This window comes from Bos mutus, chromosome 9 (genome assembly GCF_027580195.1).
Source record: "Bos mutus isolate GX-2022 chromosome 9, NWIPB_WYAK_1.1, whole genome shotgun sequence".
Lineage (NCBI taxonomy): Eukaryota > Metazoa > Chordata > Mammalia > Artiodactyla > Bovidae > Bos > Bos mutus.
The window spans coordinates 45,351,815-45,366,819 of record NC_091625.1 but is presented as its reverse complement, the minus strand read 5'-3'; the positions used below and the strand labels follow the sequence as shown (position 1 = coordinate 45,366,819).

At 36.1% G+C, this 15,005-nt stretch overlaps 1 protein-coding gene across 7 annotated transcripts in view; it reads right to left on the bottom strand.

Moving 5' to 3' along the window:
- Nucleotides 1-15,005, bottom strand: part of HACE1 (HECT domain and ankyrin repeat containing E3 ubiquitin protein ligase 1) — a 118,515-nt gene that overhangs the window by 6,882 nt on the left and 96,628 nt on the right. For 5 of the 7 annotated variants that reach the window (XM_070376543.1, XM_070376547.1, XM_070376548.1 and 2 more), the window contains 3 exons: nt 12,346-12,477; nt 6,214-6,312; nt 5,864-5,934 (listed from right to left, as the gene is read on the bottom strand). In XM_070376543.1, the coding sequence (XP_070232644.1) occupies nt 5,864-5,934; nt 6,214-6,312; nt 12,346-12,477 (302 nt within the window). The remainder of the gene's footprint in view (nt 1-5,863; nt 5,935-6,213; nt 6,313-12,345; nt 12,478-15,005) is intronic. The other 2 variants (XM_070376544.1, XM_070376549.1) reach the window with 2 other exon arrangements.

The window sequence follows — 15,005 nt, the reverse complement described above, 5'->3', positions numbered from 1 at the left end:
ACGCTTTAGTAAGATTGTTCTAGATTAATAATGGATATGGAGGAAGACATTTTACAATCTAAATATAAAGGATAAACAGAATTTTCCAGGAAGTGCAAAAAAGCAAAGTACATAGTTTTGGTCTAGAAGGGTAAACACTATACCTATTGATAACTGGGTCTAGTGTAAAAGGAAAGTTACGGTTTAAAAAAAACTTAAGATTTACTCTTTAAATTCAAAGCAAGGACTCCATTTTGACCAAGTGCTGAAAAGTGGACTTTTCAACTTGAAGGTAAAGCTTAGGTCCATGTAGTTTCCCCTCAGCCTCCTTGGCTTCTACTCTTTACCCAAATCCTTCACCTCAGTTTAAATGGATTTGCCACTATTCTTCTCTATCGGTTAAATAGCAAACCGTGCAGTTCTTTTCAGCATTGCTAACTATGACTATAGAACCAGGAGACATATTGTGTATCACTAATCCAACTAGTTTTTATTCTATAAAAGTAGCAAACTAACAATTTTAGTACTAAAGAACTTGAATAATTATTTCCTGCATTTTAAAGGCTCATACCCACCAAATCATGAAGGAAAATATAGCAATTTATTAAACTGTGTTTAAATATAAACCACTTAGGAAAAAATTAAAGAGCCCTGGCTTATAACATAAACCAAAATAAAGTCCAGATGGCTTAAAAACTGGTATGTAAAAACAGAAACAAAAATGTTACCCCAAAATGTAGAAAAACATATAAGTATACAAAATCTTGGGAGTAGGGAAGAATATATTTTAAAAAAAAACAAAACTATAGGAAAGCAATAATCAACTTGCAAACCTAATTTAGAATCTTCATTATAGAATTTTTATAAATTAAATTTATAATCTATATGGAAATCTACATGTCTAACTTAATAACATTAAAAGGCAAATGATAACCTGGGAAAAATATTTGCAGAGTTATAAATGTCCCTATCTGTAATATCTAGGGACATTAAAAAACAAAATTTTTTAAATGATGGTAAAATAATGTACCGGAGAAGGCAATGGCACCCCACTCCAGTACTCTTGCCTGGAAAATCCCATGGACGGAGGAGCCTGGTGGGCTGCCGTCTATGGGGTCGCACAGAGTCGGACACGACTGATGTGACTTAGCAGCAGCAGCAGCAGAATAATGTACAAAAATAAAGACAGGAAATCTATTCCAACACAAAGTAAACACATAAGAAACCATGGAAATAAAAATGATTATATCTTACATTGACAGAATGAAAGAAACAGGGCCTCTCATTCCCTACTGATGTCAATAATGGTATCTTTCTGAAGTTTAAGTGAGCAATGTCTCAAAGTTATAAAAATGTATATAATTTGCATGCAAAATTTTCCCTTTTAAGAATTTTCCTTATATGCTTATCCTATTTATCCTACATTTATAAATAATCAAACTGCTGCTGCTGCTGCTGCTAAGTCGCTTCAGTCATGTCCAAATCTGTGCGACCCCACAGATGGCAGCCCATCCGCTGTCCCTGGGATTCTCCAGGCAAGAACTAAAAAAAATAATAATTAAACTTATCTGCCAGTATAAAAAGCATACAAATTCCTTATTTGTTCAGCATTATTCATAAACAGGAAAATTTAGCAATAAAAGACAATATCCATTCAGTTGAGTTTAGTCACTCAGTCCTGTCCAACTCTTTGTGACCCCATGAAGCACATCAAGCCAGGCCTCCCTGACCATCACCAGCTCCAGGAGTTTACCCAAACTCATGTCCATTGAGTCGGTGATTCCATCCAACCATCTCATCCTCTCTTGTCCCTTTCTCCTCCTGCCCTCAATATTTCCCAGCATCAAGGGTCTTCTCAAATGAGTTAGCCCTTTACATCAGGTGGCTAAAGTATTGGACTTTCCGCTACAACATCAGTCCTTCCAATGAATATCCAGGATTGATGTCCTTTAGGATGGACTGGTAGGATCTTCTTGCAGTCCAAGGGACTCTCAAGAGTCTTCTCCAACACCACAGTTCAAAAGCATCAATTCTTCGGCGCTCAGCTTTCTTTACAGTCCAACTCTCACATCCATACATGACTACTGGAAAAACCATAGCCTTGACTATACGGAACTGTGTTGGCAAAGTAATATCTCTGCTTTTTAATATGCTGTCTAGGTTGCTTGTGTGGTAGTTTGAGTATTCTTTGTCATTGCCTTTCTTTGGGATTGGAATGAAAACTGACCTTTTCCAGTCCTGTGGCCACTGCTGAGTTTTCCAAATATGCTGGCATATTGAGTGCAGCACTTTCACAGCATCATCTTTTAGGATTTGGAATAGCTCAACTGGAATTCCATCACCTCCACTAGCTTTGTTTGTAGTGGTGCTTCCTAAGGCCCACCTGACTTCACATTCCAGGATGTCTGGCTCTAGATGAGTGATCACACCATTATTATTATCTGCATCGTGAAGCTCTTTTTTGTATAGTTCTCAGAGGATGAGATGGCTGGATGGCATCACTGACTCGATGGACGTGAGTCTGAGTGAACTCTGGGAGTTGGTGATGGACAGGGAGGTCTGGCGTGCTGTGATTCATGGGGTCACAAAGAGTCAGACACGACTGAGCAACTGAACTGAACCTGTGTATTCTTGCAACCTCTTCTTAATATCTTCTGCTTCTGTTAGGTCCATACCATTTCTATCCTTTATCAAGCCCATCTTTGCATGAAATGTTCCCCTGGTATCTCTAATTTTCTTGAAGAGATCTCTAGTGTTTCCCAATCTATTGTTTTCCTCTATTTCTTTGCACTGATCACTGAGGAAGGCTTTCTTATCTCTCCTTGCTATTCTTTGGAACTCTGCATTCAAATGGGTATATCTTTCCTTTTCTCCTTTGCTTTTCATATCTCTTTTTATTACAGCTATTTGTAAGGCCTCCTCAGATAGCCATTTTGCTTTTTTGCATTTCTTTTTCTTGGGGATGGTCTTGATCCCTGTTTCCTGTACAATGTCACAAACCTCCGTCCATAGTTCATCAGGCACTCTGTCTATCAGATCTAGTCCCTTAAATCTATTTCTCACTTCTACTGTATAATCATAAGGGATTTGATTTAGGTCATACCTGAATGGTCCAGTGGTTTTCCCCACTTTCTTTAAGTCTGAATTTGGCAATAAGGAGTTCATGATCAGAGCCACAGTCAGCTCCAGGTCTTGTTTTTGCTGACTGTATAGAGCTTCTCCATCTTTGGCTGCAAAGAATATAATCAATCTGATTTCGGTGTTGGCCATCTGGTGATGTCTTCTCTTGTGTTGTTGGAAGAGTCTTCTCTTGTGTTGTTGGAAGAGGGTGTTTGCTATGACCAGTGCATTCTCTTGGCAAAACTCTATTTGCCTTTGCCCTGCTTCATTCTGTACTCCAAGGACAAACTGCCTGTTACTCCAGGTGTTTCTTGACTTCCTGCTTTTGCATTCCAGTCCCCTATGATGAAAAGGACATCTTTTTTCCATGTTAGTTCTAAAAGGTCTTGTAGGTCTTCATAGAACCGTTCAACTTCAGCTTCTTCAGTGTTACTCATCAAAGTATAGACTTGGATTACCATGATACTGAATGGTTTGCCTTGAAAACGAACAGAGATCATTCTATCATTTCGGAGATTGCATCCAAGTACTGCATTTCGGACTCTTTGTTGACTCGATGGCTACTCCATTTCTTCTTAGGGATTCCTGCCCACAGTAGTAGATATAATGGCCATCTGAATTAAATTCACCCATTCCAGTCCATTTTAGTTTGCTGATTCCTAGAATGTCGACATTCATTCTTTCCATCTCCTGTTTGACCATTTCCAATTTGCCTTGATTCATGGACCTAACATTCCAGGTTCCTATGCAATATTGCTCTTTACAGCATTGGACCTTGCTTCTATCACCAGTCACATCCACAGCTGGGTGTTGTTTTTGCTTTGGCTCCATCCCTTCAATCTTTCTGGAGTTATTTCTCCACTGATCTCCAGTAGCATATTGGGCACCTACCAACCTGGGGAGTTCATCTTTCAGTATCCTATCATTTTGCCTTTTCATACTGTTCATGGGGTTCTCAAGGCAAGAATATTGAAGTAGTTTGCCATTCCCTTCTCCAGCGGACCACATTCTGTCAGACCTCTTCACCATGACCCGCCCGTCTTGGGTGGCCCCACATGGCATGTCTCACATTGAGATGGACAAGGCTGTGGTCCATGTGATCAGAGTGGGTAGTTTTCTGTGATTGTGATTTTAGTCTGTCTGCCATCTGATGCCCTCTCTTAGCACCTACCGTCTTACTTGGGTTTCTCTTACCTTGGACGTGAGGTATCTCTTCACGGCTGAGAGGTCAAGAGATTTAAGAATAGATAGCCATTTAAAAAATTAGATCTATAAATGAATCCATTTTAAACAATATATTGTTAAATTCAAAAGTTATAAAAGAGGAACAATGTTTTTAAAAAATAAAAATTTGTATATGTCAGAAAAACTCTGGAAGAATAACCAAAATAGATTACATTCAGAGACTGAGATGAGAGATGATTTTATAAAATTTTAGTCTAACCTTCCTACATATAAAAAATAATTTTAAACTCTTTTTATTAAATTACTGAAATCTCTAGGTATTTCTTGGCAGTGAGAAGCCAAGTAAACAAAAAACTGACAAGATTTTGTTTCATATTTTTAGTCTATAATCTGTGACTAATTCATGTTTTATTTATTCTTTAAAATTAGGTATACATTGTAACTCCAACTATTTTTCTAACTATATACTTAAAAAACTAAAAAAAACAGCAAAATATTAATAGTGTTATCTATAAACAGTGTAATTACTTAATGGGATTTTCATTTTCTCTTATCTATATTCTCCATTTTCCAAAGTTTCTACAATGGTTACAAACTACTTTAAAAATAAAACAGTGGGAACTTCACTGGTGGTCCAACAGCAAAGACTCTGTGCTCTCAATCAGGGGGCCTGGGTTTGATTCCTGGTTGGGGGACTAGATCCCACATGCTACAACAAAAATCAAACAGCCTGCATGCCAAAACCAAAATGCAGTGCAGACAAATAAATAAAATTAAAAAAATAAAACAATGGACTTTAAGTTACATATATGTAATATAGATATACATTCATACTATGTTTTTAAAACAGGTGGTAAAAAATAAATATATCAAATTATTTATAATGGTTATTGATGGCAAGTGATGGTTTTTCTTATTTCTTTTAGTTTTCTATGTTCCAATTTTCTTAGAAGAACCATGCAAATTTATAATGAAACAACTGAACTATATTTTGATAAATAGAAGGATACAGATGAAATTCTAAGTTATCAAGGATGAAAATCACACCTTTCTTTTACATCTTTCAGAACTATAAGTTAAGAGAGATTTAAATCATTTAGTTTTCTAACACTGATGATGTTTAATTGTTTCCAAATGTACACTTTTCAATGTATGGTATCACAAATTAGTTTTTAGGTCACAAATCTTTAAACATTAAAATCTGACAAAAATTGAATAAAAAATGCTGTGTATGGGTATTATATGTATTTTGTGTGTGTGTGTGTGTTGTTGCAGCAACAACTATTGGCTACTATTATTGACTTACAGATTGAAAAGACTACCAAGTTACAAAATAATATATATGTTGACAGTTCTGACAGGAACAATTTTTTATACCTTAAATAAACATATTTTGGGTACTACTATATATTTTAACATTAATGCCTAAATAAACCTTTGTTTAATGTCTAAAAATATAGAAAAGGAGGTGAGAAACAGACAATTCAGAGTGATAATTCACTTTGAGTTGCTTATCTCTAATCAATTAGAAATGGAATACATTAAATTCTTTCTACATTATCATAAAAACACTTCTTACCTGCCAGTAACAAACTGCAAGAGAAGAACTCTCTCCTCTGGAGTAATATCTTCCACAACTTCCCAGAACCACTAAAAACAACAATAAAAAACTAAACTCACATTTCAGAGCAATTGTAGGCTTCTAAGTACCAGAGCAATGTGCAATATTCATAAAGCATATTTTATTCTATGAAACTCATTTATCAAACAAGGTTTCATACAAAGCTTTCATATGGAATTCCCATGAGAAGAATTTAGGGAAAAACTTTACTTTGTTAATTAATATAGGTTTTCATTCAATAGTGCTGAAAAGCTTACAAGATTAAATGGCAAAACTTAAGTTCATTCTAAGCTCTAGAGAGATTTTACCTGAATAACTGGATCTTCTCTTTCATAGCCACTTGTGTATTCTGTATTTTTTATCCAATCACTCACATCAATTTCTGGCATGCCAGAAAGCAGTAGCTCCTTTGGGAAAGAAGAAAAATATTTCATTAATCTTCTTTGGGGGAAAAAAGAGATTACATTTAAATAGCAAATTTGTCTTAATTAGAAACTAATCCCATGTAAAACTGATTTATTTCTGTGACAGTGTCTGCATGTTATCAATAACAAGTACTACATGGTAGAGAACCCTTGATACTGATAATCACAAATACTGTGACATGTGGAGATGTCACTACACTAATACAATTTAATTAAAACATAAGTGATAATCCTTCATGTTTATATAGAAACACATACACCACAAGTTTATATGTGCAACAATTTTATGAACATTATTCTCTTTGGTTTATATATATTTTATGAATTTGTTAAATTTTATAAAGATACTATACTCTCAATATAGAAATAACAACAGAGACCTAAATAAATCTGAATTAAGCAAAGAAAAGATCAAGAAACTCTAATCACTAGAAAAAAGAAGTTATAATAAAAAGTTATTTTTAAAAATCAAAACAGATTTAAGCCTTAGAAGAACTCTATTCTGAAATAATTCCAATCCTTTAAAGTCAAATTCCCATAAGGTGAAAAAAAACGCAATTTTCCTACTAATGACTTCTGGTATCCATTTTTTCAGGAAGATCATCAAACAAACAAAATATCAATCAAATAACTAAGAATGAAATTAAGAATGGCAAAAGTATTTTACCACAGTATTCCTCAAGTGAAAACAGAACATGAAAAAAGCTTGTCCACATCTCTGAATCAGACCATATCTCACAGTTGGATGTGTTTACTCAGTAAAGTAAGGCAATAACTAGCCTATGCTCAAAACTGACAAGCCAGAACAGCAGATTTTGTTATTGCAGAGAAGATACAATGTGGTTCAAAGTCACTTCTCCTACAGCAACTCCTCAAAAATATATAAGGTATATATAGTATAGAGTATGCTCTGAAAAAGATTAACAAATGTCAATATAAGGTGGTGTCTGAGAAATATTGGGTGTTTGAGATCTATTCAAGGAGTCTGCAAGGTTCTCCCTTTTCCAACTGAGGCTGAATTTTCTCTATATATTTCAGTCAAACAACATATCACAACAGATTATAAGCAGAAACAGATATGAGAACCCAGTTTCTTCTATGAAGCCAGACATTAAATTTGGAAAGATATAGAACAATAATACTTTCCCACTATTTTTGTTTTATTCTGGAAAATAAATAATTTTATTTATTAATTTAATTTCTTTATCTTTAGATTTAATTTTTTAAATCTTATTTATGTTAATATGTAATTAATTGCTATTCTTATATGAGCTGATAAAATATTTCATATTTCTGTTCAAATTTAAAATACAGTATCAACTACTATAACCAACATAAACTCTTTTCTTGTAAGGGGTCTTAAGACCAAATAATTTAATAATTCCTGTCTAGGGTGTCTTTTAGTCCTCCTTACTAAGTATTTGGCTATGGTCGATACTTTAGCCACCTGATGCAAAGAACTGACCCATTAGAAAAAGACCCTGATGCTGGGAAAGGTTGAAGGCAGGAGGAGAAGGGGACAACAGAGGACAAGATGGTTGGATGGCATCACCGACTTGATGGACATGAGTTTGAGCAAGCTCCAGGAGTTGGTAATGGACAAGGAAGCCTGGCGTGTTGCAGTCCATGGGGTCACAAAGAGTTGGACACAACTGAGCAACTGAACCAACTGACCATAGTATTATAAAATACTTTTAACTGATGAAGGCATTCTGGTAGGTTCCATTTACCACCCCCAAATACATTTTCCATCTTCCTTTGCACATTCTGTGCCCCAAGTGGCTGATCCCTGCAGACTCGCTCTCTTGCCTGTTGGCCTCAGATTGGGTTCCATCACTGGGAAACAGGCAGGAGTCTGAAGGTAAGGGTATATTCTGTTCCTTCCCTCCTCCAGTACATCTTTTCAGTAGCTATGCCTCCTCAACTATAGCTACCACCTGGTGATTCAGACTCTCACAGGGCTCCTCACAATAATTCCTCCACGTGTCTTCAATTTTAGGGATAATAAAGGCTTTCTCCTGTTGCTATTCTCTGGCTGCCTCAACCATATCTTGTTTATTCTTAACCTACCCATGCCTCTGTAAGCTCCTTCATTAAAGTTTCTTTATTTGAACCATCTAGGGAAATTCTGTTCCCTGGCACTAGATACAGATCTGCCAAAAAAGGAATATGGATGATTGTTACATATTTCTCACAATCCATGAGTTTAATCCTCTTCCCTTCTAGGCTGAAGATAAGCTTTTAATAATATTGAGTATTCTTTCTTTGTTAATAATTGTGAATAAAAATGAGACTATATTCTCTCAAGGAATCTGAAGTATTTCATGAACATCATATGTTATGATTTTGTGATGGGAACAAAATATCCTTATTAGCTCATTTAACACTTGGAGGGAAAAGTTATTAAGTTGACTAAAAGAAGATGAAATTGGAAGTATACAATAAAAAATATCAATACATATACATTTAGCAAAATATTTTAGTCCAAGTCAACAATTTATTATTTTTTAAAATATGACAAAATAATTGATCTTTTGGAATTGGGTACAAAATATATATCCCCAAAACAGTCAGAAACTGAGTCATGCAAGTGTTCACAGCTGTTAGCTTACCTAGCATTCACATGGCTCAGTGTGTTAATACCCTGGTACCACCATGGATAAACTCATAAGCAGCACAGTATGGCAGGACAGTCCCTCAGACATTTGAGGAACCCTTCAACTGTAATAATACTATAGATATGGTACTCACAACAATGTTGTCACCATTTTTGAACCTGATGATCATCTCTTGACTTGAGACTGCAAGGACACTGATGCTACTAGATACTTTCTTTTCATGAAAACTCTAGAATCTAATCTGTATCTTTAACTCTGATGAACATGTTTATGTCATGAACTTAGATGAAATGAACTTATATATTTGAGCCAACTTTTTAAAAAAAGTTTCCTATCCCAGTGTAGCAGAGCCCTTTCCTATGAAAGACACACAAGTCACAAAAAAGGTTCCAAATCCAAGTCCCATTTATAACTCACACCACTGAGAGGCAATACTGATGGAGAGGCTGGGCTATGGGTCAGAGAACATGGTTCACAGTCTGGCTGTAACACATACTCTGTGAATGTGGGCATGTCCCATACCTTCTTTGGCCTAGTTTTCCTCATCTATAAAATGAGAATAACACATGATGTGAAGGGGTCTGATGTGAAGGTTTTAAACGTTAATACACATGAAGTACCTGGCAAATACTAAGTGTTTAATAATAACAATCATTACTGCATAAGTCAGTGTCATGCCAACAACAGTGCTCTTCCCAAACAATCCCACCATCTGAATCAGCTCACTTAGTATAGCCAGAGTCTAAGACAGACTAGGAATCCTGATCTACCTTCTAATATATGAACCACAATTAAAAACTTATCAGTAACAGACTCAAAAGCGAAAGACAAAGGAATTAAATATTCAGAAAGAAACAAAGGAAAATACTTTCATGACCTTGGAATAAGAAACAATTTCTTAAATAGGACACAAAAGTTCCATTCATTTAAAACAAAAAAAGATAGAACAAGTAATAAACTGAACTGTGTTAAATCTAAAAACTGTAAGACACCAGAAAAGAAGATATTCACAATACATATATCTAACAAAGACTCCTGTAAGGTATTACATAAAGACTACTACTGCTGCTGCTTCCAAGTCCCTTCAGTCGTGTCCGACTCTGTGCGACCCTGTAGACGGCAGCCCAGCAGGCTCCTCCCTCCCTGGGATTCTCCAGGCAAGAATACTAGAGTGGGTTGCCATTTCCTTCTCCAATGCATGCATGCATGCTAAGTCACTTCAGTTGTGACCGACTCTGTGCGACGCCATGGACAGCAGCCCACCAAGCTCCTCTACCCATGGGATTCTCTAGGGAAGAATACTGGAGTGGGTTGCCATTTCCTTCTCCCAAAGACTTCTACAAATCAGTGTTAAAAAAAAAAAACAAAGAATGCAGTAGAAAAACAAATTACTTCAATTAACACTTCTAAAACAGAGTATACAAATGGCCAATAAACATATAAAATACATTCAATCTCACTGATCATCAGGGAAATGAAAATTAAAATCATAAGGAAATACCAATACTCTACATCAGAATAGTAAAAATAAAAAAGACAGAAAAATAACAAAAGCTGGCTAGGATACAGAATACCCAGAACTCTCATACCTGTTGGTGGGAGTGTAAACTGACACATTACTTTGGAAAACTACTTGCTAGTATCTACTCTAATGGAATAAATGCATAGCCGAAATCCCAGCAATTCCACTCCAAGACATATAATCTACAGAATGCATATGTATGTTCTCCTAAAGACATGTACTAGTGTTTGTAGCAGCACCAGTTTAAACAGCCTGAAACTGAAAAGTACCCAACAAATGTTCACCAAGAGTAGAAAGGACAGAAAAAAAAAAAAAAAAAAAGTAGACTGACACAATGAAGTACTATAGAGCAATGCAAATGAACACATTACAACTGCATGCAACAATACAAATGATTCTCACAAACCAAAGAAGTGCTAAAGAAGTCAGACATATTCTAGGTGACTATTCCATATATATTAAGTTCAAAAACAGGTAACCTAACCTATATCATTACAATCAGGAGAGGAAAGTGACTGGGAGGGAACATGACAAGGATCTAGGGTATTAGGATTTCTAATCTGATCAGATGTTCTAAACATTGTTTCATGGGTGTACACAGTGTGAAAATTCATCAAGCTATACATTTATGATGCATGTTAGGATTAGGTTATACTTTTCTCATGTATACTGTAACTCAATAAGAAGTTTCATAAAACTTATCAGCGTCAACAAATTATGAGGCAAAAGTTTTGTCAATTATCTGTATTGTTGCTATTTGTTTTTTATACACTGGTCCAGAAAAAGAATATAATTTTCCGTTTAATAACTCATAAGTACACCTCCATTTTTGAATGCTAAAAATAGTAACTCTTATGGGTATACAAAAACTATATGCTCCTATGCTAAAGAAAACCATTCATCTTAAATCTAAAAACAGGGACAAAAAACTCAAAGCTGACATTTAGTGAAACTAAGTCACCATGGCCTTCCACATTACTTATTAAATTTTCTCCACTACTATATTATGATATACTGTGAGTGATAAATTGAAAATACTGCTATATGTAAAATACACCAATGTATTTATTTATGTATTAAAATGTAAGGCCCAGGGTGAAACTAACTCATGAGACAGAAAAAAAACCAATGAATTCTTTTCCATTGACCAAAAATTTATTATTCCAAATTATACATCTTAAACTAAGAAAACAGCTATACTCTATTTAAAACACTGTATGGTTTCATTACGACATTAGACAACTCAAGAGTTTGAAAATAATTTAATACCAAAAATAAAAGAGAGGAAAAGAAATGGGGGAAAATGCAAACATAAATCATATAAAAACAGAAACTATTAGATCACAGTAAAAAGCAGGCAAATTAAAGAAGCAAAACAAACATTCATGAAACTAGAGGCAAGCAAAGACAGTGGACTCCATACAGGCTTAAGATGGAAAATTAGTAACAAATATATGATGAAATAAGCTAGAGAAGATGACATAAATATAACAAGAAAATTCTTCTATCAATTTTTCCTTCTGGAAGTACAAGAAGTTTCCTTTACCAAATAAAAAAATTCAGAAATAATGTAAATAATGCCTTTGGGAAGATTGGCCTTCATCATCTCCCATGTGGAACACTTTAGAAATACATTCCATTTTTGTTAATCACCACCTATACTCTACTTCTCATTAAGAACTGCTAACCTAGTTATTAACCTTTAGAGAAGCACAATCACAAATCTTGCAACTCCCTAAACATGAACATTTAAATGGTTTACCATATTTTCTACATTATTCCATTCATTATTGTATACTAAAATTATTTCTAAATTACATCAAATGGAGTTTTGTGTTGTGTTGTAACAGCAAAAGAACTGATGCTTTTCCTTACCAATTCGTATTCATCAAAAAGTTGTATGAGGGATGGTGGAATGAACATATGAAAGCCCTGTAAAAAAGCATTGATCTGAGGCTGAATGGCTCTTGTCATTCGCAGTTCAGTGACAAGCTGGACGTACTCCGCCTATTAAAAAAAACGCTTCTGTGATTATTTTTTTTAATTCACATACTTAAGATACTGCTGACCATTTCTCATTTTAGAAATAAAGGTTTAGAATTAATTTGGCACCAATGTTCACACATCTCAGCAAAAGAGTAATCTATCATTCACTAAGCTGTTTAGGCCAAAATCCTAGGAGTCAATCATCCAGGTTTCTCTCATACCTTCTATCAGCGAGTGCTATCAGCTCTATCTTCAAAAATATTCTCAGTCAGATCTTGTGGCATCACCTCCACCAGTGGCACCTTGGTTCAAACCATCACCATCTCTCATCTGGATATTAGACTATCTGGTGTCACTGCTGCCATGTTTGCCTCTGTATTTCTTCTTCTCCACATTAGAGCAACTTTTTAAACTGTGTGTGTATATATATATATTTTATATATAATTCAGATCACATAACCCTCCTTTCAAAAACCCTACAATGACTTCCCATGACACTTGGAGTGAAGTCCAAATTCCTTCCATAGTCCATAAGGCCCCGAACGACCCAACCTCTGCCTTATCCTCTCATCTCATTTTCTCCCACTTTCCCCTTTGTTCCCTCACTCTATCCCCCAGACACAGCTTGTTCAGGTCTCACCGTCTGTATACTTACTGCTTTTTTTTTTCTCTTAAATGTCTCATTAGACTGTAATCTCTCTGCAAGCAGAGGTTCTGTTTGTTTACCAGTATATATCCTCAGCTCTTCCTCAGTGATCAGTGTAAAGAAATAGAGGAAAACAATAGAATGGAAGACTAGAGATCTCTTCAAGAAAAGGGATACCAAGGGAACATTTCATGTAAAGATGGACACAATAAAAGACAGAAATGGTATGGACCTAATAGAAGCAGAAGATATTAAGAAGAGGTGGCAAGAATACAAAGAAGAACTGTATAAAAAAGATCTTCACGACCCAGATAATCACGATGGTATGATCACTCACCAAGAGCCAGACATTCTGGAATGTGAAGTCAAGTGGGCCTTAGGAAGCATCACTACAAACAAAGCTAGTAGAGGTGATGGAATTCCATTTGAGCGATTTCAAATCCTAAAAGATGATGCTGTGGAAGTGCTGCACTCAATATGCCAGCAAATTTGGAAAACTCAGCAGTGGCCACAGGACTGGAAAAGCTCAGTTTACATTCCAATCTCAAAGAAAGGCAATGCCAAAGAATGCTCAAACTACCACACAATTACACTCATCTCACACATTAGCAAAGTAATGCTCAAAATTCTCCAAGCCAGGCTTCAGCAATACGTGAACCGTGAACTTCCAAATGTTCAAGCTGGTTTTAGAAAAGGCAGAGGAACCAGAGATCAAATTGCCAACATCTGCTGGATCATTGAAAAAAAAAAGAGAGTTCCAGAAAACATCTATTTCTGCTTTATTGACTATACCAAAGCCTTTGACTCTGTGGATCACAACAAGCTGTGGAAAATTCTGAAAGAGACGGGAATACCAGACCACCTGACCTGCCTCTTGAGAAACCCATATGCAGGTCAGGAAGCAACAGTTAGAACTGGACATGGAACAACAGACTGGTTCCAAATAGGAAAAGGAATACGTCAAGGCTGTATATTGTCACCCTGCTTATTTACCTTCTATGCAGAGTACATCATGAGAAACACTGGGCTGGATAAAGCACAAGCTGGAATCAAGACTGACGGGAGAAATATCAATAACGTTAGCTTTGCAGATGACACCACCCTTATGGCAGAAAGCAGAAAAGAACTAAAGAGCCTCTTGATGACAGTGAAAGAGGAGAGTGAAAAAGTTGGCTTAAAGCTCAACATTCAGAAAACTAAGATCATGGCATCCGGTCCCATCACTTCATGGCAAAGAGATGGGGGAGCAGTGGAAATAGTGGTTGACTTTATTTCTGGGGGCTCCAAAATCACTGCAGATGATGACTGCAGCCATGAAATTAAAAGATGCTTACTCCTTGGAAGGAAAATTATGATGAACTTAGACAGTATATTAAAAATCAGAGACATTACTTTGCCAACAGAGGTCCATCTAGTCAAGGCTATGGTTTTTTCAGTAGTCATGTATGGATGTGAGAGTTGGACCTTAAAGAAAGCTAAGTGCCAAAGAATTGATGCTTTTGAACTTGAGAGTTCCTTGGACTGCAAGGAGATCCAACCAGTCCATCCTAAAGGAAATCACTCCTGGATATGCATTGGAAGGACTGATGTGGAAGCTGAAACTCCAATACTTTGGCCACCTGATGTGAAGAGCTGACTCATTTGAAAAGATCTGATGCTGGGAAAGACTGAAGGCAGGAGGAGAAGGGGATGACAGAGGATGAGATGGTTGGATGGAATCACCGACTCAATGGACATGAGTGTGAATAAACTCCAGGAGTTGGTGATGGACAAGGGAGGCCTGGCGTGCTGCAGTCCAGGGGGTAGCAAACAGTCAGACAGGACTTAGCAACTGAACTGAACTGATCCTCTTAAAAATGTGGCTGCTGCTTTCTGTTCAACAAATAACGTGATGAATATACAT